The 22608-nt window shown below is 41.8% G+C and overlaps 1 protein-coding gene across 1 annotated transcript; it reads left to right on the top strand.

Annotated features, from left to right (window-relative positions):
* The first annotated feature begins 933 nt into the window (after positions 1-933).
* Positions 934-21067, top strand: nherf1a (NHERF family PDZ scaffold protein 1a). Its single transcript, XM_080048738.1, has 6 exons — positions 934-1657; positions 14604-14774; positions 16932-17085; positions 17210-17259; positions 19347-19451; positions 20152-21067. Exons 1-6 carry the CDS (start codon positions 1172-1174, stop codon positions 20296-20298), a joined length of 1113 nt encoding a protein of 370 aa, XP_079904864.1. The 5' UTR covers positions 934-1171; the 3' UTR covers positions 20299-21067.
* Positions 21068-22608: the final 1541 nt, after the last annotated feature.

Genomic DNA, 22608 nt, shown 5'->3' with positions numbered 1-22608 from the left:
GCATCATCATCATTATAAAGGGATCATGCAACACGGGTCATGATAAACTTTTAATTGAGTGAAGCTATATAGTTATACATTCTACAGGAATAAATAGAAGCGTCCTACTTGCAGGTCTAGCCTTCAAAATAAAAGCGCATACATTGTAGCTTTCGACGAAGTGGATCGATTCACAACAATTCATTTTCACTTTTGCAGTATCAACCCTGGCCTGTACCACTTTCAAGGCAGATCATTTTTGTACCTCATTTTCCGAAGGTCATGTAGCCTTTAGCCTTATAACGTGCTGTCATTATTTTACTAGATAGGCCTACTAGATTTGCTATCCTATGCGGAGTGTTAGAATACTTTTTTATAGGAACTCTGTTAGACCAAAATGTGCTGCAACTATTAAACTGTTGAAAAAATTGGCCATTGATCTTTCAACTATCTATTAGGCCTACATTAATTAAAATATTAAATCGTACCCTTAAAAAACGTTAGTTTAGATGCAAAAATTCCCAGACAAAATGGTGCAGAATAATTTACCTGTGTCCCCAAATGATTGCTGCCATCGAATGCAATTAATTCAACAATAAATTAATACATACCTATGATATCAATCCATAAATGAATGAGGCAATTAATAGGCTAAATACATTTTTAAAGCTGTATATTGGTCGATATAGGCAAGTTCAATAATACATATGTTTTCATTTTCAATTTATCTAGGCCTATCTATATTTTCTTATTTTAATATTTAATTAGGCTACATGTCCTGTTTGTTGCAAGTGAAATCATAAAGAATACTGTAGCATAGGCCTAACAGATATTAGCCTTTATTCTGAAAATCTAAGGACGTGTGTTAGCCTTATTGTATTAGCTTGACACTTGCCTCTGAGGACGGGATACTGTCGGGTAGCATGTGAAAAAAGAAGATTGCAACACAGCAGTTGATAGGGGAGGATCTGTGAACCAGGCGGTCGGAGTGAAAACGCAGAACTCGCAGTGGAAACTTTAGTGTGACTCAGTCAGTTCAGCGGAAGTGGAGCTAGCGACGTCGGTGTGCGCAACAGGTGTCACTTTGTTTTTGTAGCGTATGTGTTATTGAAGGACTCCTCGTTTGAAAGGCTGTTAAGTGGTTTGGAATTTGCTGTTAAAAGAAAAGTCGGTTCCAAGAAGAGTTTCCACCATGTCAAACAACCTCCGACCCAGACTGTGTCTTTTGGAGAAAGGCTCCAGTGGCTACGGGTTCCACCTGCACGGAGAGAAGGGCAAGACGGGGCAGTTTATCAGGCTCGTGGAGCCCGACACTCCCGCCTCGGCAGCGGGGCTCCTCGCGGGCGACCGCCTGGCGTTCGTCAACGGAGAGAGCGTGGAGGGCGAGAGCCACCAGCAAGTGGTCACCAAGATACGGGCCACCGACAAGGTCCTCGAGCTCGTAGTGGTGGACAACGATACGGCCGAGCTGCTGAAGAAACACAACCTGCTGTGCCGGAGAGAGTTCGCTACTGAGGGGATTCCCCTGCCCGGCGGCGGTGGGGACAACGACTCGGACCGTGGGGACGCACAGAGCAACGGAGGTGGCACCCCGAGGGAGTCCACCCCAGCCCCGCGAGAGAACGGGGACACTTCTTCAGAGAGGTCGGAGAGGCTGAGTGTCAGCTCTAGCACTAAGGTAGGCTACAGTGTACAGCACACCACTGCACTGCACACTTGCCAAAGTGGAGGCTACTGATTCTGACTGTTATGGCTTTTATGTAGATTTAATATGTGGCGCCCCCTACCCTACGGCTATAACAAGGTCTCCAATAACGTTGTTGATGTAGGCACTGGGCTACGTCATGATTCATAAAAAAAACATCCCGATGCTTTTCATATGTTTTGATTCTTCAGAAAGTTTTGAACAAATAGGCCTACAGGGAATAAATATTTGGAATGCCTGAGAGCCTTACTGCATTATATTTTATTAGCCTAACAAGTGTCACCAGGAACTGAATGAGGCTTTCCCTTTAGCCTACATCCTAAATACAAAATCTCACCATTTGTGTTTAAAAATGCATCATTTTCTTCTGTTTTTAGACGTAAGGTCAGCTCTTAACCTATTGCAGCGAAAAAGGCTAGAGGCTTAAGGGCAAGATAGATAAAATCCTCAATTATGTATTTGTTTGCATGGCGATTATATCAAATTTTTGTCATATGTGGGAACAAAATAGCTGGAAAATCTATTTAAAAAAAACTTGATCATGGAGCTTTACTCTCAGCCTTTGGATCAGTGTGTGTTACTACTGTGTCTAAAAACCCTCAAGTCAAGGTCCACTTTTTTTTGTTACATCACTTTAATTTGTTTTATCCACAAGCTGTTTCTGTTTTTTTTTACAGAATATCCAGATAGAAATGTCTGTTTTTGTCTTATCTAAGATTTTTGATAATTACATGATCACATTGCAATGTTGCTTCAAGTCATCATCAAAATTTTAAATTTGCCAAACTGCTATGTGGCTGACCATATAGCATTCATTCCATTCTACCGACTTAGAGGTTAATCAAGACTTTCTTGTCGTATTCACCTGTCATAACAGCACTTTTCCCTGACTTGTATCTTCCCCACCTGATCTGAGGCCAGCCGTGTGTCTGACCGGCATAGGTTATGTTGAAATAGATCCGCTATTAAGCAGCCAGTTTCACTTCCAGTGCCAGTGACAGTCTATGTGCAAAGGCCGGGAGGTGACGCAGCACAGTGCATTGTGCCAGGCCTCTACTCATTCCTGAACAGAGTCTTAGTCATACAAATGTCTGTCAGTCATTGTCCTTTCAAATTCCTCATCAGGTTTGGCTTGTCGGACCAGAGGCTGATAACAAAACTTTACTTACTCTACGTTTATTGTTATTATTGGCAGATTTTGAGACACGACGTGAAATGACATAATGTGACTACAAAAATAGCGCTTTTATTGAACACTCCCAGAGTGTCTAGACTGAAGTATTGGTGGTACTCTCAAACAGCGCTCCATTGGCAACAATACTGATGATTCGACGCCCTGTTTTGGGCATTCCACCACATCGACATTTGAAGTACTAGTACTTTGCTCGGAGCCCTGGCTTTTGTTTCCGTTATGAAACAGTTTTTATTAGATTGTTATTCAAAACGGTCATAAACATAGCAAATTTAGCCAGAGCAAAGTCTGGGGGCCCTCATGTAAATGTTGTGTAATAACCCATTCTCTCAGCTCAGCAGCACCTTCTCTACAATGAGGCTATTTTGCATTTATAGCCCTCTTTGTGGAAGTGTTAATCTCGTCGGAGCTCTGAGATTTGAAAGTGGATTTTCTGAAGGATTTACAGAACTAGTGGGATATTTGGTTATTTTTAGATGTGGCCCCCCCTTAGGAGTTTTCTACCTAGTCCAGGGTCGGATACAAATCATGATGGAGGTATACTGGCAGGGATTCAATGTCATAGATTACATTCTAACTGATAGATCACTAATGGTCAAGTTAGCAAACAATTCGCAACAATTGGCAAGTGATAAAATGCTATGTAACACGTACCACTGATGCTATGCAGTTACTTTGCTTCCCGAAAGGAAGATTGATGTCACTGTTGTTTCCCTATCAGGAATATGAGAGCTTCCACAACAACATGAAAATCAGATGTGATTTTTTTTTAGAAAATAAAGTTGGCAGTTGTTGCTTCTCCATGTGTGGTTTTTAAGCCTAACATTATGCTGTCCATTTTTTAATTGTTTTGTTTGACCACAGCATAAAGACACCAGTCCTTATATCCAAATGTGATCAGCCAAGGTATCATCTGTCTGCTGTTTGCTAATGTGCACTTCAGAACACACCTCTCCCTCCTGCTCGTCATGGGATAAGTTACTTTCTGTTTTATTCAAGTTATATCTGTTGTCTTAAGGCGGTTTCACCACTAACGTAGTTCCCGAACTTCTCTACAATTGGTCAGAATTTCGACGGAGAAAACTGAAGAAAGAATCTACAGAAATTAGATTGTCTTCTTCATCTCATAATGCATAGCGTAGCTGGCTACGGGAGAACGTTACACTGTGCTTTCTGCAGTTGGGCTGGATCGAGTCCGATCACGTTCTTACCGATCACGTTCTTACCATAAACGGTTTGACGTTTGGAGTTTGTCTGGAAGCGTACCAGGGACATTCAGTTGAACCAAACACGGCAGTTGTTGAAAGCACCCCGTAAAGTCAAACTTAAACTTTCTTTGAGTCTTTGAAGTTGTCCTAAGTCCAGGGTCACCATATGAGTCAGGTCTGACTTGAATCCAACTCATTTGACTTCCACTCTGTTAGCAGAGTCCACACCTCCTGCTTAATCCTACACTGAGGCACATGCTGCTGTATCCCTGTGCTACTGTTAAAAAATGGGATGTCGAGGTGTCTGTGTCATTCTACGTTGGTGGCTCGTGCCCCGTCACTAATACTCTGACCTCTGGTAAGTGAAAAGCTTGGGCTGGCTGGCTGGGATGCTGAAAAACCTCCAGCTGAATTCCTCCCTGATGGGAAAGTTGGCAGAGCCTTTTTCCGATGGTCTGATACCAGCCTCTGATAAGCAGCAGCCCTCCAGTGGGATACACACTTGAGTGGGCTGGCTCAATGATGACGTGAAAACTAAACCCTTCCGAGCATAATCGTGGTTCCGCTTCAGACAATGGTTCCTTTCACACGATTGTCTTCGGTCGGACTTGGTATTGCGGCCCAGGGCTCCGCTCACTCAAACTTTTTTTCACTCTTAGATTAAGCCAAATCCTCATGGTGATAGTCTCAACAAAAGATGTGGATATCTCTTTCTTCAGAGATGGCTTTTTTCTCTTCTTGTTTTTCCTGGAAGATAAAAGCATGAAGCGAGTGAGCATGTCATCATATTATGGTAACATCCTGGCCTCCAGCGGATCGGGTCCTCCAACCACACCGAGAGCCCTTCTCTCTGGTCACCATAGAGATCCTGGGCAGCAAGAAAGAGGCTTTGTCCACTGTGTTTGCATGGGGGGGGAGAAAAGCCTTCAGGGCCCAGGGAGGAAAGAGGAGAGGACTCTCACGCCTCAGCAAGGAGGCCATTGCTGACCCTGAAATACCTACACCCTCACTTAACACTCGCTGTCAATGGGGGCTGGAGTGAAGTGACAAGATGTGTGAGTGGGTAAGAGGAGGGGGCAGGCCACAAGGATTAAACAGCGATTTGTCCTGTACTTGTCGATGTGAAAATGTCAAACAAATGATGGAATAGTGGGACCCTAAAGGAATGGGTTGGTTACAAGTACTCAGGCAAGGTTTCTATGTAATGAGCTGTTTGCTAGAGGTGCACCGATTCACCCATTTTGAGTCCCAATACGTTTTGGATGTTGGCTGATACAGATACTTTCCGATATCATAATTATTACAATTTTTTTTGGGAATAAGCCTTTTTTTTCCTTAGTAATAAGAAATGGCGTGCGCCGCCATGTTGCACCACCGTGTTTCTACATAGCACAGAATGGAGAAAAGTCATCACTTGATAGTGTAGATAAACTTGAGGCTGTGGTGGATGATGATGTCTTCAGTAACTAACTTCTTGTCCTTGAAGGCCACCGTAGCTGCTGTAAGTTTTCCCAAAGTGAGGCGTTAGCAAGGGAGCGTTGACAACTACACTCTCACCACTAGAAGACGCTAAAATGCTCCGATATTACAAACTGCACCTTTTTTAAAAATACATTTAGCCATTTTGCTCCAGGATACACATTTCATTGTCTTATGGTGGTAACTTTTTTCCACCCTGGGTGCTCTTTGTTTCCACTCCCTGTTTGCACTTCCAGGAGACTTTGATCCTCAGACTGCACCTCAGATGCAGCTCTCATCTTTCCTATCATTTCTTCTTCTGTGTTTTACAACCTCCCTTATCTCATAAAAACCTAGGAAAGAACAATTAATCTGGCTCTTTATTGATTCGGAAGTAGTGCAGAAGTAGCTGTAAATCAATATTGCTGGCATGTTACTCCGCATGGCAGGAGTTGCTAAAGTTTTATTCTATTAGTATATCCTCAGGAGTTGTTGTGAAACTAACCAATAAGAGATGCATGTCAAAGCTCCTTCACTGTCTTCCATTCAGTGCAGAAGTAGCAGCCAGTGTATGTAATATTTTGTCTCTGTATTATTGAACATATCTACAAGTATTTGACAGCTAGCTACAGTACGGACACTCTGAATGGATTAATCCATTAGACCGAATATGTCAACCAATGCCCGACTTTGAACACAGGGATACACTCATTGATCAAGTTTATTTTGATTAGTTTTTGTTTGAAGTACTTCTACCAAACATCTTAACTTGTGAATGCTCCAGATTCTGCACACACACAAGTGCATTCAGCATTTTTGTCCGGCCGGCCATTAACTTATTAGTCAGTGTACTCATTAGCGATTCATTTATCGGCCATTTCTAAGTTTGCAGAAAGTAAAATTTTTTGATAATGTATTAATAATTGAGTCATTTATGTGGGGATTAATGTGCTATGCACAATGTATCACCTTTAATGTGTATTATTGTAGATGTGAATTAAGTGGATGTAACTGAAATTAAAAAATTACAGCTTAGAGGGGACAGTTTGAAAATCTGACAGCAGCAAGATGATTGACTCACAGAGGTGGTGGGGAAAGTGAATGGGTTGATGTGAAGGACTTAAACGCCCACAGTCAGCTGACTGAGTTGAAAGCAGGAGAAATAAGGAGGGAGAGAGAGAGAGCAATGCATATAGTCACTCTTCCTAATTGAACATTTCGCCAAACATCATTAGAAGATTGAAAATCTATATGTTTTAGATACACACAAGCACACAAGATCTCCAGCATTTGTTCATGTCCATTCTGGCTTGTTGCTGGCAGCCTATAGTTGTTTAGGGGTGCATAACTGCAAAACAGTTGTATTTTTGATTGCCAGCCCAGCATCTGCTTTTGCATTTTCTTTTACCTTATATACTATGTATTTAATTCTATCAGCTGTGTGTGTGTGGATTTCACAGTATGACATCACTGTTTTTCTGCTCCGTTTTGTCTCATTATTGTCACACAAACGATCACAATTTCGAAATCAGAAATGTCTCTGCATAGGTGTGTGTAATATTTGTATTTCCACAATTTTTTAACAGTGGAGTTTCTAATGAACAAAAGGGAATAATGCAGAAACAGGGAGATTTTGAGAGCAAACCCTGATTGCCTTTGGGGAAAAAAAACATTCCATCTGATGGTTCTTTGTACTGGCTGCCATCTGAAACCTACTACTTAAAATTGGCTGTTGGAATCATCTGACCCAGATCCTCACTGTTTTCTTAGTAACCTAGTCCAAATAAACCCAAACACACTGATGTCAGCACTGATGTGTGTGTGTGTTTGGGACACACACACACACACACACACACACACACACACACACACACACACACACAGTGTCAAATCTGCTTTATTCTTAGCAACAGAGAACATGGAGCCATTCATTTCATGTTTCAGCATTTGCCACTCGAGGTTAACCTAGGTTTATGGTCCTGACACAGAAATGACAGGAGACTCTGCCATCACTGCTGTGAGTGTCCAACCAAGGGTTAGAATTACATTTGGTGCAACACGCAATTAGAAAACTGTCCTTTTGAAGTTTGTCCCCAAAACTCACTGTGAACACATTGACGCTATTATGATATATGTAAGGCTTTGTCTTCCGACTACTGCCAACTCTAATTACCCAGCAGTTACTAAATAGAGAATCCAGCCTGAGCAAAGACACTGGGATGATTTATATGCATAGAGGGATAAAAATACAGTATGCTCTGAAATGTGCAAGGTTAATACAGATTGACACCATTCTCCTCTGCGCACTACTCTCTTTATGGAGTTAATTTAATCCTTTGTGAAGCTACATTGAAAGATTCTGTTAACCGTCAGTTTACAGCTGCTTATCGGGGCCTGGGTCGGGGGGTCACAGTATGATAAGCTAGGTGGCCTACACAACACACATCCTTCACCCCCCAGCACACACATAATTTGGGAATCCTCCAGAATAGGAGCTCTTCAATCTGTTGCTAGCTAAGGGTACCTGCTAATTGCAAGCTAACGGTAATTCATTTTAAAGGGTAACATGGTTGTATTTGATTTTGAAATTACTCGATTTAGAATGTGTCCCAGCTTAAAATCTAGTTATCTAGCCAACCTTAGCACTAAAGTAAATTGAACTTAAGCTTTAAGTGTCAATGTACTCACCATCTCCCCTTTTTGTTGCTATAACAACTGTGTGGTTGACTGTGAGGAAGCTGGGTGTGGCCTGTTCCCCATTACACTCCACTGAGTCTATTTGCACCGGTGTTTTTTCTCCTATAAAGACGATCTAGTCCTAATTCTGATTCTGTCACATCCTTGTTGCACTCACTGTAATAATGCAAACCCTCAATAAGAGGCCTTCAAAACCAAGGCTGACGAGTGCTACATGGTGGATCTCAATTTTTTCAGTTGCAGATATCACACACACACACACACACACACACACACACACACACACACACACACACACACACACACACACACACACACACACACACACACACACACACACACACACACACACACACACACACACACACACACACACACACACACACACACACACACACACACACACACACACACACACACACACACACACACACACACACACACACACACACACACACACACACACACACACACACACACACACACACACACACACACACACACACACACGCACGCACACACACACACACAGCAGGTTCCTCCGTCAGCATACGAGTTGTTAGCTGTTGGGGTGGAGCCAATGAGAAAAACCACTTCCTGTCCCCGTAGAGAGTTGCCATAGTGCCGTAGCTGCTATGTTTGTTTTTGTCCCAGCCAGTTAATGATAACCATACTGTTACAAGTAGTGGCACTGCTGTGGGCTTTGTGTTGACTGTGTAAGCTCATATGTTAACCTCAAGTAATAAAGCTAAATGTTGCCATGATTCATCAGGAAAGCACACCCACAGTCAGTCAGTCTAGAACTAAAGAGTTTGGACACTAAAATACAGCTGACTGCTTTACTAAACAGGATTTATGTACTGCACAATGTCAGAATGATACATTCTTACCCCCTAAAAGTAAACATTATAATGGGCATGTAATAGATTATAGTACTTCAGTTATTTCACTAGTTCTGTTAGTGTTGACACTGAAATACAGTTAATTATTACATTTTTGCATTTATTTAAGGACATTTTATGCAAGTTATCTATTATTATGGTGCTAAGTCTAGGTCCAGATTACAGCTTTTTCAGAGCTTTCCAACCACGTCTCATGGTCTGCATCAGCCAATGGAACTGTATCCACAGTGTGATGTAGTTGAGAGCTACGAAAAAGCAGAAGACTGGGCCTTTAGTTGAGGTTATTTTGACCAGATATTCATACCAATTGTCAGCACTTGCCCCTTTCGATAGTCCCAACACATTATGGTCAGTACCTAAAGAAACACACTGAAGTTTGATGATTAAACCGGCAGGTGTAACTGTTTAATTCTGTAGAAATGTGCATGGACTCTGACTCAATCCTTCTTACAATTTTTTATTTTTTTTGTTGCAAGTTGACCACTTCAAGAGGATGGCGTAAGAGTGGCTGTAAAGTTCAACACAACACGTGTCACATCACATGCACCGCACTTTAATTTACAAAAAAAAGTTGACACGTTTTGAGTGCTGCTTTTTTCTCCTTTGGGTGGAACTGTGCCCAGAGATGGTCGTAAAGGTCTCGCGTCACACTCAGTTCAAGGTCCTCCCAACGAGTCAGCGTTCATTATGATATGCTAGCGCAGGATGTGATGTTTAACTAGAGAGAGCTGTAAAACCATTAACCTTTGATGGTTTAGCGAGCTTAGGTAATGTTTACAACAGCAGCCAGCAACCCACTGCCCCTCGAAGCATCACGCTAAAACTGAGATAATCCTGCCCTCACACTGTGGCTGTTTGGTGGCAGATAATGCAGTGTCCTCCACTTGAGCATGCAGACAGGTCTCTGCAAACCCACTAACATGTTCTGGGTCTTGCTGGTGCCAGACCCCCACCAGGTTGCAGCTTATCACAGGTTGACCTCTGACCGCCCCGCAGAGTAAAGGCTTGAATAAGTCACATTTCCAACAACCACTACTACTCTCAGTAATTCTTGATTCCCTACCCTGTCTGCAAAGTTATTTCCTAAAACAGCTGGCCACTGTAGTCTTTAGCAAATAGTACTCAAACAGGAGGAAGGTGTTGCATTTCGTTAGGGGACTCCTTTCAACTGGATTAATCAACAGTTGGTGCTCTAGTGCAGGTGTTCCCCAAACCTTCTTAAACTCCGGTAGCCCTTTAAAGAAAGAGATAGATATGTGTATTTCTCTGTAGGAGAGGCTAGCTTTAGCAGCAAACATTGTAAATTGTATTAGTGCCAACTTGTTAAAGAGACTCTCTGCTGGACTTTACCCAGCGGATTCATTATCACACAACGCCTGCTGACAGTCACTGCACTGTTCTGCTGCGTGTGGCTCTGCTGATGCTGTGGTTTTCCTGTGCGTGCAGTGAAGGTGATAGTTTAAAAAAAAAAGAAAAAAATCAGAAAGTAGAACTCAATTGTCACTTAAGCACACACATTCTGATAGAGTTATGCTGGATCTGTGCTAGAGAGATTTATGCCTCTGCCTAACTCGTATAGATCCACTGGTACTGGGTTAGGGTCTGCCCTCCTCTGGACAGTGGTAACATAATTGTACTATAGAGCTGGTTCATCAGAGATTTGAAGCTCACACATCCTTTAATTCCTGAACTTTTAGAAATGGGACCATTCTGATCTAGTATCGGTTTTGGATGCAAAAAGCGGCCGTAATTTATTAATCTGATATCGGGCTGGCTGTCTTAACCGATCCACGTAGTGATTCATAGTCAGGTAAATAGGTCTCTTTTCAACACATTTTCTTGCTGTTTCTGTACAGTTGTACCTTGTGTGTGATTTGATATAGTATAAGTACTATACTATATTACATAGTATTTTTCCTGCTGTACAACCAATCGGCACTGGTGACTAATCAACTGGATTTGGTGTTAGTGTGTTAGCAAACAGTTTCCCAGTACGCATCTAGCAGATACACATAGCAACAATAGTTTTCAGTTGGGATTGTGTTTCTGGACATCTGGTTAATGTAAGGAAATGCTTCACTCTCCCTCCTCCTAGCTCAGTTATGGTCTGGTCTCAGCCGATATCTGTCTCTTCAGCTGGGTCTGTCTGCTGTTTGGTGCCGAGCAGGTCATGGACAGTAGGAAAGGGCACAATGAGGTTTGTTGTAGAGAAGGGGGAAGTGTGAAAGTTTCTGGTCGCAAAACCAAACATAGGAACTGAAAGACACTAATAAAGCTGTGTAAAGCCAAGGGAAACTGCAGAACTATGGGTTTCTCTGTGGATTCTTCATAAAAAGTGAGACTTACCACACACTGGAATGTATATGATTGATGACTGTTAATATGACAATATTAGATAAGTGCAGCTTAATGACCCCCCCAGGCTTTGTAGCACCTATGTTTCCTGACGGGAAGCATTGCCTTAGAGCGCTGTCACACCTGTCATGTTTAGTTCAATTGAAACAAATTTGGGCTGTTCCAACTTTGCTGAGGATCCTTTTATTTCAGATGAGAACAAGCGTACCGAGATCTGCGGGTAGCCCTGAGGATTTTCGGACTGAACGAGTTCTCGTAGCATACTTCCTGTAGTTTTTTTCTTGCATGAAAATTCTGACCAATTGTAAATCAATCATCGCTGCATTTTGGTTCACTTCACCAGCTGATTCAGACCACAGCAAACGATAGGTGTGAGACAGAACCGAACCTGATGGAAAACAAACCAATGTTTCATCCTCACATTCACATATGGTGCAAAAGCAAACCTCTGTAATGATCATCAGTTATGAAACGGTCCTAACAGGCTTAAGTCCCCCAACAGCTGTTTGATATGCAGTGAATGCCACACACATTACATATCTCTAGGGTTGTTACAGGTGTGTAAAAGCTCAATTCCTTGGCCCAGAAGGAGGTATATGACTCAATATGAGATGCATTTTTAGTGTGTACTGTATCCTCCCAGTGCACTCTGCACCACAGCCTTATCATCTTCATATGTTGGCTTTGTCATAAACGTGTGATTCCATCCAAAGGTTTCGACCTGACCTGACCATCACCTCCAATCTAAATCTTCACTAGATCCATCTCACACACTCCCCAATGTTTCAGCAATCATCAACCCTGCTGATTCTTCCTATAAACCCTTTGAGTAATACATAATCCATGCTGGGTGAGTCTGCCTCTAGTCAATGCTGAGGCTGCAGTTGGAAGGGAATCAGTGCAGATAGCCGCTGATAGCTTGGGGATGTTGCAGATAGGTGCAGTTTTATCAAGAGGGTGGAAGAGCCATTGGCGGGGTGGGGAACATGTTTTATCAGAGCCTTCAGGTGTTCAGTACTGTGACTGCCCTCACACACATGTTCCATTGAGCTGTAAAAGGCTTAACAAGCTGCTTCAACACTCATGCGGAGGGCAGATTCCACCAAGAAAATAAAAGGGGTAATGTTAGGAAAACCTTATGTTATGAGATACTCATTGAAATGTTAGAATTTTTAAATATACATCACAATATAGTATAGCAAAAGTTTGACTGTTGAAAATATTTGACACATTCATAACCTCCATAAATGGTTTGGGCTGGACCATATATGGAATGTTACCAGTTAAATTAGGGTCGGGAGATAATTGCGAAACTGACTATACGACCATAATTTGTTCAGGTACAAAGGACGGTTGGCAATAAAAATAGAATAAATAACATTTGAAATTGAGCTCTAGGAAAGTGACAACACCTTTTATGCAGATGACGCCTTATTTAAAAGAACCCCATTTCATAGTTATCATTTACGGCAGGAGTAATGTGATTCAGAGGGAGCTCACGGCGTCGGTGAAGCTTGTGTACAATGTTTACTGTCAAACGAATGGACCGGTCCCTCAGCCACACATGGGATTAGACGCCTTATCAGACAGAGACCACAGCAGGATTAACCTCTGCAGGAGGACACAGACCTGTTTACTGGTCCATTCACTTAGTTCTAGTTAACTATATCAGCTTCTAGTATTGTCTCATTGTGTGTGTAGACAACTAGGTCTAAGGTCCACATAGTGAGTCCTAGGAAAATACTGTGAATTTGTAGTTTTAAAGATCACCTATTAAGCAACATTAACTTTTTCATGTTTTTTTCAACACTAATATTGGCTCCTTGTGTGAATAGAGAACTGGCAGTTTCATTAGGACTAATCAGAACAGACTGGGCTTTTTGGAATGGAGTGCTTTGGGGACAGGCTCTAAAATGGAGCTTTTCAGACAGAGGCTGAAAAGAGGATATTCAGCAATGGTCCTGTGAAAAGTATAAAGGTTTTTTTGCGCAATAGACCATGAATACAGTTTCTAGTAGAAACCCAAATTACAATTTCAAACTTAAAATTTGCATATTATGTAATACGTTTTATTAAGCAAGCAAGCAACCTGCCTACACAATGTAAAGATAAAGGAATCACATGCATGCATTGTTAAGTTAGAACATGTTAAGATTGATCGATGTGTAAAAATCTCAGATTGATTGATGTATTCTGGATGTGGACTGCAGTGCACTGTAAAAACTGAATCTATGATGAATTTGCATTTATTCAAATCAAATGTGTTTAAATAGCACTGTCTGAACACAGCTATTCAGAACCATTTTGCTTATCTACAGTCAAAAATGGTCTTGTGGTTATTGAGCTCTCTCTCTGCTCTGAAGGTGTGTTGTTGCGATTCACTTCACCATCAAAACATTCAATCTCAAGTGTCTGAGGTTTACAACAACAGCTGTCATATTCAAAGTTGTTAACCTGCTGTCTTTATGTAAAAAAACAATATAGATTAAAAGTGGTTTGTAGATTTGATCATATATCGAGGTTGGTGGCTTTTTATATTAGAGTATATATTTTCTTAGTAATTTAATTTGATTTCCATATGAACTGACATGTGAGAAAGCCAGAACCTATCGCTGAATCCAAGATGTTAGACTGTTATAATGCGGTTAACTTAAGTTGTTGCAGCAAACATTAGTTATTGGCAAAGAATCTATGTTTAACACCGTAAGCCTTTTTTTTCCCAGATGATTCATCTTTTAAAATGGTGCAAGTTAGAACAACTCCACTGACTTGACTCATCCAGTATTTATAGAGGCTCATCTCTGCCAAGGAAACAGAAAACCCCAAGAAAGGATATGAATTCTAGAAATGATAATGCTCATTCCGTGATTTTTTTTTTTTAGCTTTCTCTTTGATTCATAAAATGTCATTCATTTTGTTTCCTATAATATAACGTATATAACATAGAATTCAATGGCCTGACAGTCAATGGGATATTAATCTGCACCAGGAATGAAGCTGATGCCCAGATGATACCATATGTATTATTGCTTTTCTCACACAAAGACAGTAAAATATGACTGATTCCACCTTTAATGATTTCCCTCTGTATGTGTGTGTGTGTGTAGGAGGAGAGTGGCGGACTGCGGCCTCGTCTCTGCCACCTGAAGAAGGGCTCCAGTGGCTACGGTTTCAACCTGCACAGTGAGAAGTCCAAACCGGGACAGTTCATCAGAGCAGTGGATGATGACTCTCCAGCAGACAGGGCCGGCCTCAAACCACAGGACAAGATCATCCAGGTACACAAAACGTCCGTAACATCCGCAGTTATGCTATCACACCAATGGGAAACATCGGGGTATTATTAGCTTGTAAGTGTGTTTATCTGTGTGCTCCAGTGTGGGTCTGTGTTGGGTTTTTTTTTGTGTTTTTTAGCGGACTGGGCCTTCTAGCCTTGTAGAACATGGCAGGGAAGGTCAGCATTAATCCACTTACTGTGTCTGTTAGCTGAATTACAGCCTGATCACACACAGTCTGCTCTACAGGGCCTCTCACATGCAGGAGAGAATGGGGGGGGGGTTGGGTGGGGTGGTACAGAGATGATGCAAATGAAGTAACACCACAGCTGTACATACTAGATTCACATCACGATGGAAGCTTTAAACAGGACGTGGGGCTGGTGGTTGAAGAGGTGGATTATTGGGGAACAGAATGCTGGGAGGGGAATGGATTTCCCTCCATGGTATGAGAGTAAGGGGCCGTATAATTGAAAACAGGTGTCAGTTTTTTACGGAAAAGCTATAGAATGACCCAGATGATGTGCTGCTGTTGACCGATTTTTGGATTTAGCGGGCCTGAAGATGGAGTTTGGCATGTTGCTAGCTACGATGGGCCCCCTTTGTTAACATAGCCTTTGTTTACGTACCTGTTTACAGAGCCTAGGCTGTGTATTCACTCTGGATTTTCTTTTTTTCATTAGGCCTACACACACACACACACACACACACACACACACACACTCACACACACAGTACGGACAGGTAGCTTAAAAAGTTATTTGACAACAGGCTTTCTCCAGAATCACTGACTCCACCTTTTACGTCAGTTGCTAATACATTTAAATTAATGGTTTTAGTTTTGGAAAAAGGGGAGAAAGGAATAGGATGTATGGAGAGTGAATTAGTAGTAGTAGTCTACAACAATATGATTTTCAAACTACTCAAAGGTGAAATATGGTGTTCCACAGGGGTCCGCCCTGGGTCCACTACTATGTTCTATTTATACGCTGCACCTCAGTGATGTCATTTGGTCAGATAAGATAATAAATCAGTTAGGATTTTCTTCTGTAATACGAAAATCAGAAGAAAAGCCCTATCTTAGAGTTTCCTATCTTCCCTGGGCTCTTAAGATAGTGAGTTTCTGTCGAGCTAACTCCCAGACGAGGGGTCAGTGGAGGGTGAGTGCAGCACAGTGTTCTGTACCACCTGTCCAATGTGCACAGCCAGCGTGGGAGCAGCGAGAGACTGAGATTCCTGACCTCCTCCCACAGGAATACCTCAGTGACTCCTCTGCCTGGGAGCTTGATTAGTTCACACTGTGGGAGCACACTGATCCCACCACGCCCTGTAAGAAATACTGTTACCAAACGGTTTCCCCCACGGCTTCCAACACTGTATATATAAGCTGTTTATTTATTATTTTAATTCATTTCTTCATTATTATTGCTGGATAGCACATGAGGTGAACCAGCCAGTTAGCTTGTCTCCCAGTCAGAGAACTGGTTGGATCACTGTGGTTGCTTGTGAGCTGCTGTTTTAACATGCAGGGACAACTCAGGGACCCGTGATTGGTAGATCAGGTCAAACTGGAGATGCTAGTTTCACTCAAATAAAATAAATGTTATCCAGGTTTGTTTGGGCTCAGTTGGAAAATCAAGTCAAGTCAAAATCTCAGTCATCTATTTAATCTCTAATGATTTAATCATTTGCTCTTATTGCAAAAACAAAAATCGTAAATACTTTTAATATTCAATAGGTATTTGATAAGGTATTATAGTGCGAGTGTTAGCACCCTATCGCACATTTATTGTGTGCCGGTATTCCAATGAGGCAGCGTACATAACTGTATCTATGTACATACGCACATGCAGAAATCAAGTCATTAACAGACCTAGATGTATACATACATGCACTGATAGTATACATAATATGTCACAGTACTGGATTGTCCCCTATAGCCACATCCAAAATGTCGCCCAAACAACCAAGCCCTTCCTTACAAGATACACACTACACATCCAGTGGAATATCCGAAGGTAGATTATGAGTGCAGTTTGGATTATCCAGTAACCATGTTTTTTTTTAAATGTTTGGTAATTGTAAAGGTTGGCATCCTTGGGTTTTTGGACTTTTGGTTTGAAAATACTAAGTTATTTAGCTGTGCTGTCCCTCTCCCAGGTGAATGGAGTGTCAGTGGTTGGCATGCAGCATACAGAGGTGGTGGCAGCCATCAAAGCAGGAGGAGAGGAGACCACACTGTTGGTGGTGGACGCTGAGACAGAGGAGTTCTTCAAGAGATGCAACGTGCTGCCCACTGACCAACACCTCACTGGTACTACACACACGCACACGCACGCACGCACACACACGCACGCACACACGTTAACTGATGCTATAATACACATAAGGATGGGTGAATTGATGTATATACTGTATGTTCTCTTTCCCCCCTGTAGGACCTCTGCCTCAGCCAGTGTTAGAGAGAGTATCAGAGAACGAAGAAGAGGTGAGGAACACACACACACACACACACACACACACACACACACACACACACACACACTGGAAAAGCCCCCCTGATTCTCTGGACATTCCTGGCAGCAGATTAGGACTTTCTCTAAACAGTGTTGTGTGTGTCTTCATGTGTGAACTGTCACTGTCAGACTGATAACATTAACCAAGGCGGATAATACTCTTCTGTGGACTCACTCATTCAGTCTTACAACCACTGTCTTTCTCTACAGTGTGAGACATTACATTAAAATAAATGCTCTATATCAGTCATTTGCAATTGCCAGTCCGAGGATCCGTTAGTACCTGGCCTTGACATATTTCCATAATAATGGGAATAGGAGATATCTTTTCCGACATCACACAACAGTTTCAGCAATGCTAAATATTAAGTTGACGAATGTGTCGAATCAGCGGAATGCTCCTTTTTAATTAGCGGTCTGCATTAACACCATGTGTTGGTGGGACATTCCACAGGCACAGCAGGGCCAGGTTATCAAGAGTAAACACTCCCCCGCACACACGCACGCACACACACACACACACACACACACACACACACACACACACACACAGACAACACGGGAAAAGTGGATCGGCCCCTCTGGTGACATTGTGGCTGACCCTTCACCATGGCAACAGGAGCTCACTAGTGTGGGTTTCTCTCTCTCTCTTTCTCTCTCTCTCTCTCTCTCTGTTTATATCTCTCTCTCTCTGTTTTTATCTCTGTGTCTCTCTCTCTCTGCCTCCTGGAGGATCATGGGATTGAAGTGGCTTTAGCGCTGGTTGGGGATTATGCTAATGAGACGACTAATGAGCGCCGTTCACATCCTCACACCACACATGCAGGCAGATTCTCCTCTGAGGCAGCCGGACAATCACTCATTCACCAGCTATTACATAACACAAGCCACCTCTGACCCTAAGTGTGTGTGTGTGTGTGTGTGTGTGTGTGTGTGTGTGTGTGTGTGTGTGTGTGTGTGTGTGTGTGTGTGTGTGTGTGTGTGTGTGTGTGTGTGTGTGTGTGTGTGTGTGTGTGTGTGTGTGTGTGTGTGTGTGTGTGTGTGTGTGTGTGTGTGTGTGTGTGTGTGTGTGTGTGTGTGTGTGTGTGTGTGTGTGTGTGTGTGTGTGTGTGTGTGTGTGTGTGTGACAAATTACGTGTTTTCCTCACTGATATGGTTTGATCAGAATGTATTTGATTGGAGCTAAAAAATAAAGAAGTAGGTAGGTGTAGGTAAATAAGTTCAAGTTTCTTGTAGGCGCTCCTGTGGCATGCAGCAAATTGTAGCATTTGTCCACAGCCACTGGCAGAGGCCTGGCTTTATTTTTAGTACAGCAGCTGCTTATGAATTTGAGGCCAATTTCATACCTGCTTGAAAGGCTTTCACACACTGTAGCAGGGCAGACGGGGCAGCTGGGTAAAATTCTTTGTTACTCCTGTGTGTGTGTGTGTGTGTGTGTGTGTGTGTGTGTGTGTGTGTGTGTGTGTGTGTGTGTGTGTGTGTGTGTGTGTGTGTGTGTGTGTGTGTGTGTGTGTGTGTGTGTGTGTGTGTGTGTGTGTGTGTGTGTGTGTGTGTGTGTGTGTGTGTGTGTGTGTGTGTGTGTGTGTGTGTGTGTGTGTGTGTGTGTGTGTGTGTGTGTGTGTGTGTGTGCCAGTCCCAAACACACACACACACATCAGTGCTGACACTGAGTAAAGCTTTAATAAGTGACACTTCTGTTAACACACAGCAGGGTCAGTGACAGAATGGCTCTACTGCCCCCTACTGGGCGACACAGGGAATAACACTCACAATACAAACAGTGTTTCTCTTGATCCAGCCAGCAGGTTTCTTCTAATCTTCCATCTAAATATAATGGAGATACATATAGGCATTGTTTTATTGTGCTGAGTACAATGGAAAATAGAATGATAGATTCGATAGAACCAACAAAGACACACAAACGAACATGACACAGGAATCTAAACACAGGGAGCAGGGGTAACAGGATTATACATAGAAGGAGAACTAACTAAAAGAAGAAGAGGTCGATGTGTTGTTATGTGTGGTTGTGTATAAACAGTGTTTGTGTGTTTCTCAGGCGACACCAGAGCTGAAGGCCAAAGTGTCAGTGAGCTCGTCAGCCTCTAGCGCCTCGTCCAACGCCTCTCTGCCAGCAGCCAGCAGCAGCCACACACCTGCCCAGGTACGCTCTCATGCCTAAAGGAAAAAAAACAAAGCTCAATGTATTTTATATAGAGAGGATATCTATCAAGTGAGGAGACATTTTCCACAGCTCACATTTTTAGATCAATTACAAAATAAATAATAATTAATAATTTCATAAGAGTCTGTCAACCTAGGTTTTAATATGTGATGCTGCATTTAATTTTAATTTTTTTATACTTCAACACAGTATCAAGGCCACAACGTCTTAGTGAATGAAGCGGACATATTTAAAAACGACTAGTTCTCGTCTTGTTTTCTTGAAATAACTTTTTCTATCTCATCACAGGTTTTTCCTTCAAATTGATTTTAAATTAAACGTCAAATCTAGTGATAGGTTTTCAGTGCGTATTTCTGTGTGTGCCTCGAAGGACACTATACAGTCAAATGAGATGTGTGTATAACCTTTAAGGAAAGATTCCCCCCCCCCCCCTTCAAGGACTTTATCATGTAGATGGAGGGGTTGAGAAAGAGTGGAGAACAGTTTGTAAAGAGGGAGGTTGAATTTTATTGACGGATTATTAAAGTTTTCTATATGCTGTAAAAATATTGATTCTTCCAGAGAGAATCTAACTGTAATGCAAAATGTATGGAATAGTCCTGATTTTCTGCCAAAACAAGTATTAAGTACAATTTTTGTGTGTGTGTGTGTGTGTGTGTGTGTGTGTGTGTGTGTGCAGGCGGAGGAGGCGGCCCCAGCAGCTGATAACCTGGCCCTGGGTCTGTCCCTGGCTCAGGCCAAAGAGAGAGCGCATAAGAAACGAGCCGCAAAGAAAGCCCCACCCATGGACTGGAGCAAGAGGAACGAACTCTTCAGCAACTTATAAACACCTCCACCCTCTCCGCCACATGTCTGCTATATCTGGATCTCTAGTTTTTAAGTCGTCTCACTGCCCATGAAAGACCTGCAGTGCTCATTTAGAACATTTGAAAACTCCCATCGTAAACAGTATTAAACCATGATTTTTTTCTTTGTTTTAATTTAGGATTTGCCACATTTTTTCATGTTTTAATAAACGGTTGAAGTGTCAACGTCACACACACACAGGAATGAATGTTAATATATGTTGATGAATGTTATAAAGAGAACAATTCAAAAGGTGAAATGTGCAGTTTCTCACATTTAAAAAAAAAAAGGACCATGGGAGGAATAATGGGAAATAATAGTACACAATGAAATGTTGAAATGAATGTCAGATTTCCATGTTTGCAATCAACAGACGGAATGAAAGAGAAGAAGCATTTTCTCTAGTCTGTATCTGTGAATGATCAATCAATCAATCAATCACCTCTCCTGAGCACTTGTTGCCATAACGTAGCCATTCCATAATGACAATCTGTTTTGTTCTATTTCTTCTGTTGGGACCATGTTCAAACAGCGCCCGTCTTAAGATGGCCGAAGGGACTGTGTGTAGTTTTTTTTTTTTTTTTTTTTTTTTTTAGAGCGATAAAATCTTCTTCTCCATGTCCGTCCTGTTTTGTCTGAAGGGCTCCGTCATGATTTATGCTTCAAGAAAAAAATCACCCATTGTTTGTTTCATGTTGCTCTTGATAGATTTGTACATACATGAATAAATGATTTAAGAGGAAATTGTATTTTGACTGCCTGTTGTGGAAATGTGTTATCTAAAGTCAGTGGCGAACTTAGCCATTTGGGGCCCCTTGCATCTACCGGTCTAATGTACGCATAATGAGATGATACTCCATACAAACTATACATGGGTGGATGATGTGGTGTGACTGTCCAAACCACATTTCACACATTTTAAACTTGAATAAAACTAAGAAAAACAAATGGAAATCTTCTCAAAAAAGTACAGACTGATCTCACAGATTACTATTTGGGAGTTCTTTTCAAAGTCCAGGTACAATATTTTGAATTAGCAATGAATAAATAGATGGTGTCTGATAAATCAATGTCATATGGTGTGACACCAAACAGTGATATTTAAATGTGTAATTGCTTGGACACCTTTGGGTGGAGAGTTCCCTGTTTGATCAGGAAGTACAGAAAACATCTCAGAAGCACCAAGGAAGGGTCCCAACCCAAGGCATGCTGGCTGTTGGAATGTTTTGCATAAATCAAATCTTTTGGGCAATCCCAATTCCGTACCAATTCTCAGTGTCTCTTAGTGTGACACTTTTTACATGTAATGTAATGTAACTTTATTTGAACAGGGACAGTGTACAAAAGAAACATTAACCTTGTTTAAAACAAGGAGAGATGCATTGTACCAGGTTTTAGCAAACTGCTATTTTCCACCTGTAGTCCCTGGGCAGGTGAGAACAATATACTAAACTAAGATATATAAATGACAAAGATAACCCCTTTTTGTCTTTACTACATGTATATCTATGTTGTCAGAATACAGTTGGTATGCTGTTAGCATGCTATCATAAAATGACAGAGCAAAAAATGGTCTTAAAGTGCATGAATGAAACCTCATATGGTGTGACACTAAATCATACAGTGTGACAGGCTTTTCTTGTCACACTATATGATCCATTTGTCACACTACATGACATGAAGTGTATTTTCTTACACATAAAATGATTATTCACCTGAGTTAACACTTTATTCTTGTATGTTATAGCTTACAACTCATTTAAATGTTTTTTTCTTTTTTAAAACTTTTTTGGTCCATAATCACATAAAAAAGGCGACTACTTGACTACTTGTACATTACTACTGTTCTTCTGAGTACTGGATACTCACTCAACCCTAGTCTCGCAAAGCCAGACCAAACTACAGCAAGTAGTAGGGTCTGGAAGCACTCTGTTTAGAGCCGTCTATTCGGGTGGGGAAACCGGGGGAAACTGGGCTAGCCTGTTTGCATTTGTTTAAACCAATCACAATCATCTAGGGCGGGGCTAACCCCGGGAAGCAGCAGCGGTGTCCTGCAAAATAGTGCCGGGGGGGGGACTTATTTTGATGGAACGTCTTCACGTCCAGAGACTGTCAGAGAAATGGCTAAACCCGCAAACGCCACACAAAAACTATTAAAGACAAAAGGAATATACATAGTGTGTTGCTTTCTAACCAGCATGTCAAGACACCATACACTTTAGCCCCCGAGGAGCTCACGGGATAACTTAACCGGAGTTAACTAGCCACCCACGTAGTGTTATCTCTGGTA

Source organism: Ammodytes marinus (genome assembly GCF_949987685.1).
Source record: "Ammodytes marinus genome assembly, chromosome: 20".
NCBI lineage: Eukaryota > Metazoa > Chordata > Actinopteri > Uranoscopiformes > Ammodytidae > Ammodytes > Ammodytes marinus.
The sequence above is the reverse complement of the archived record's forward strand: the minus strand, read 5'-3'. Positions and strand labels throughout refer to the sequence as shown.

Coding starts and splice junctions, on each gene's coding strand:
- nherf1a (XM_080048738.1), top strand. CDS start 1,172: ATGTCAAACAACCTCCGACCCAGACTGTGTCTTTTGGAGAAAGGCTCC. Junction 1,658..14,603: donor GTGTCAGCTCTAGCACTAAG/GTAGGCTACAGT, acceptor GTGTGTGTGTAG/GAGGAGAGTGGCGGACTGCG. Junction 19,452..20,151: donor GCAGCCACACACCTGCCCAG/GTACGCTCTCAT, acceptor GTGTGTGTGCAG/GCGGAGGAGGCGGCCCCAGC.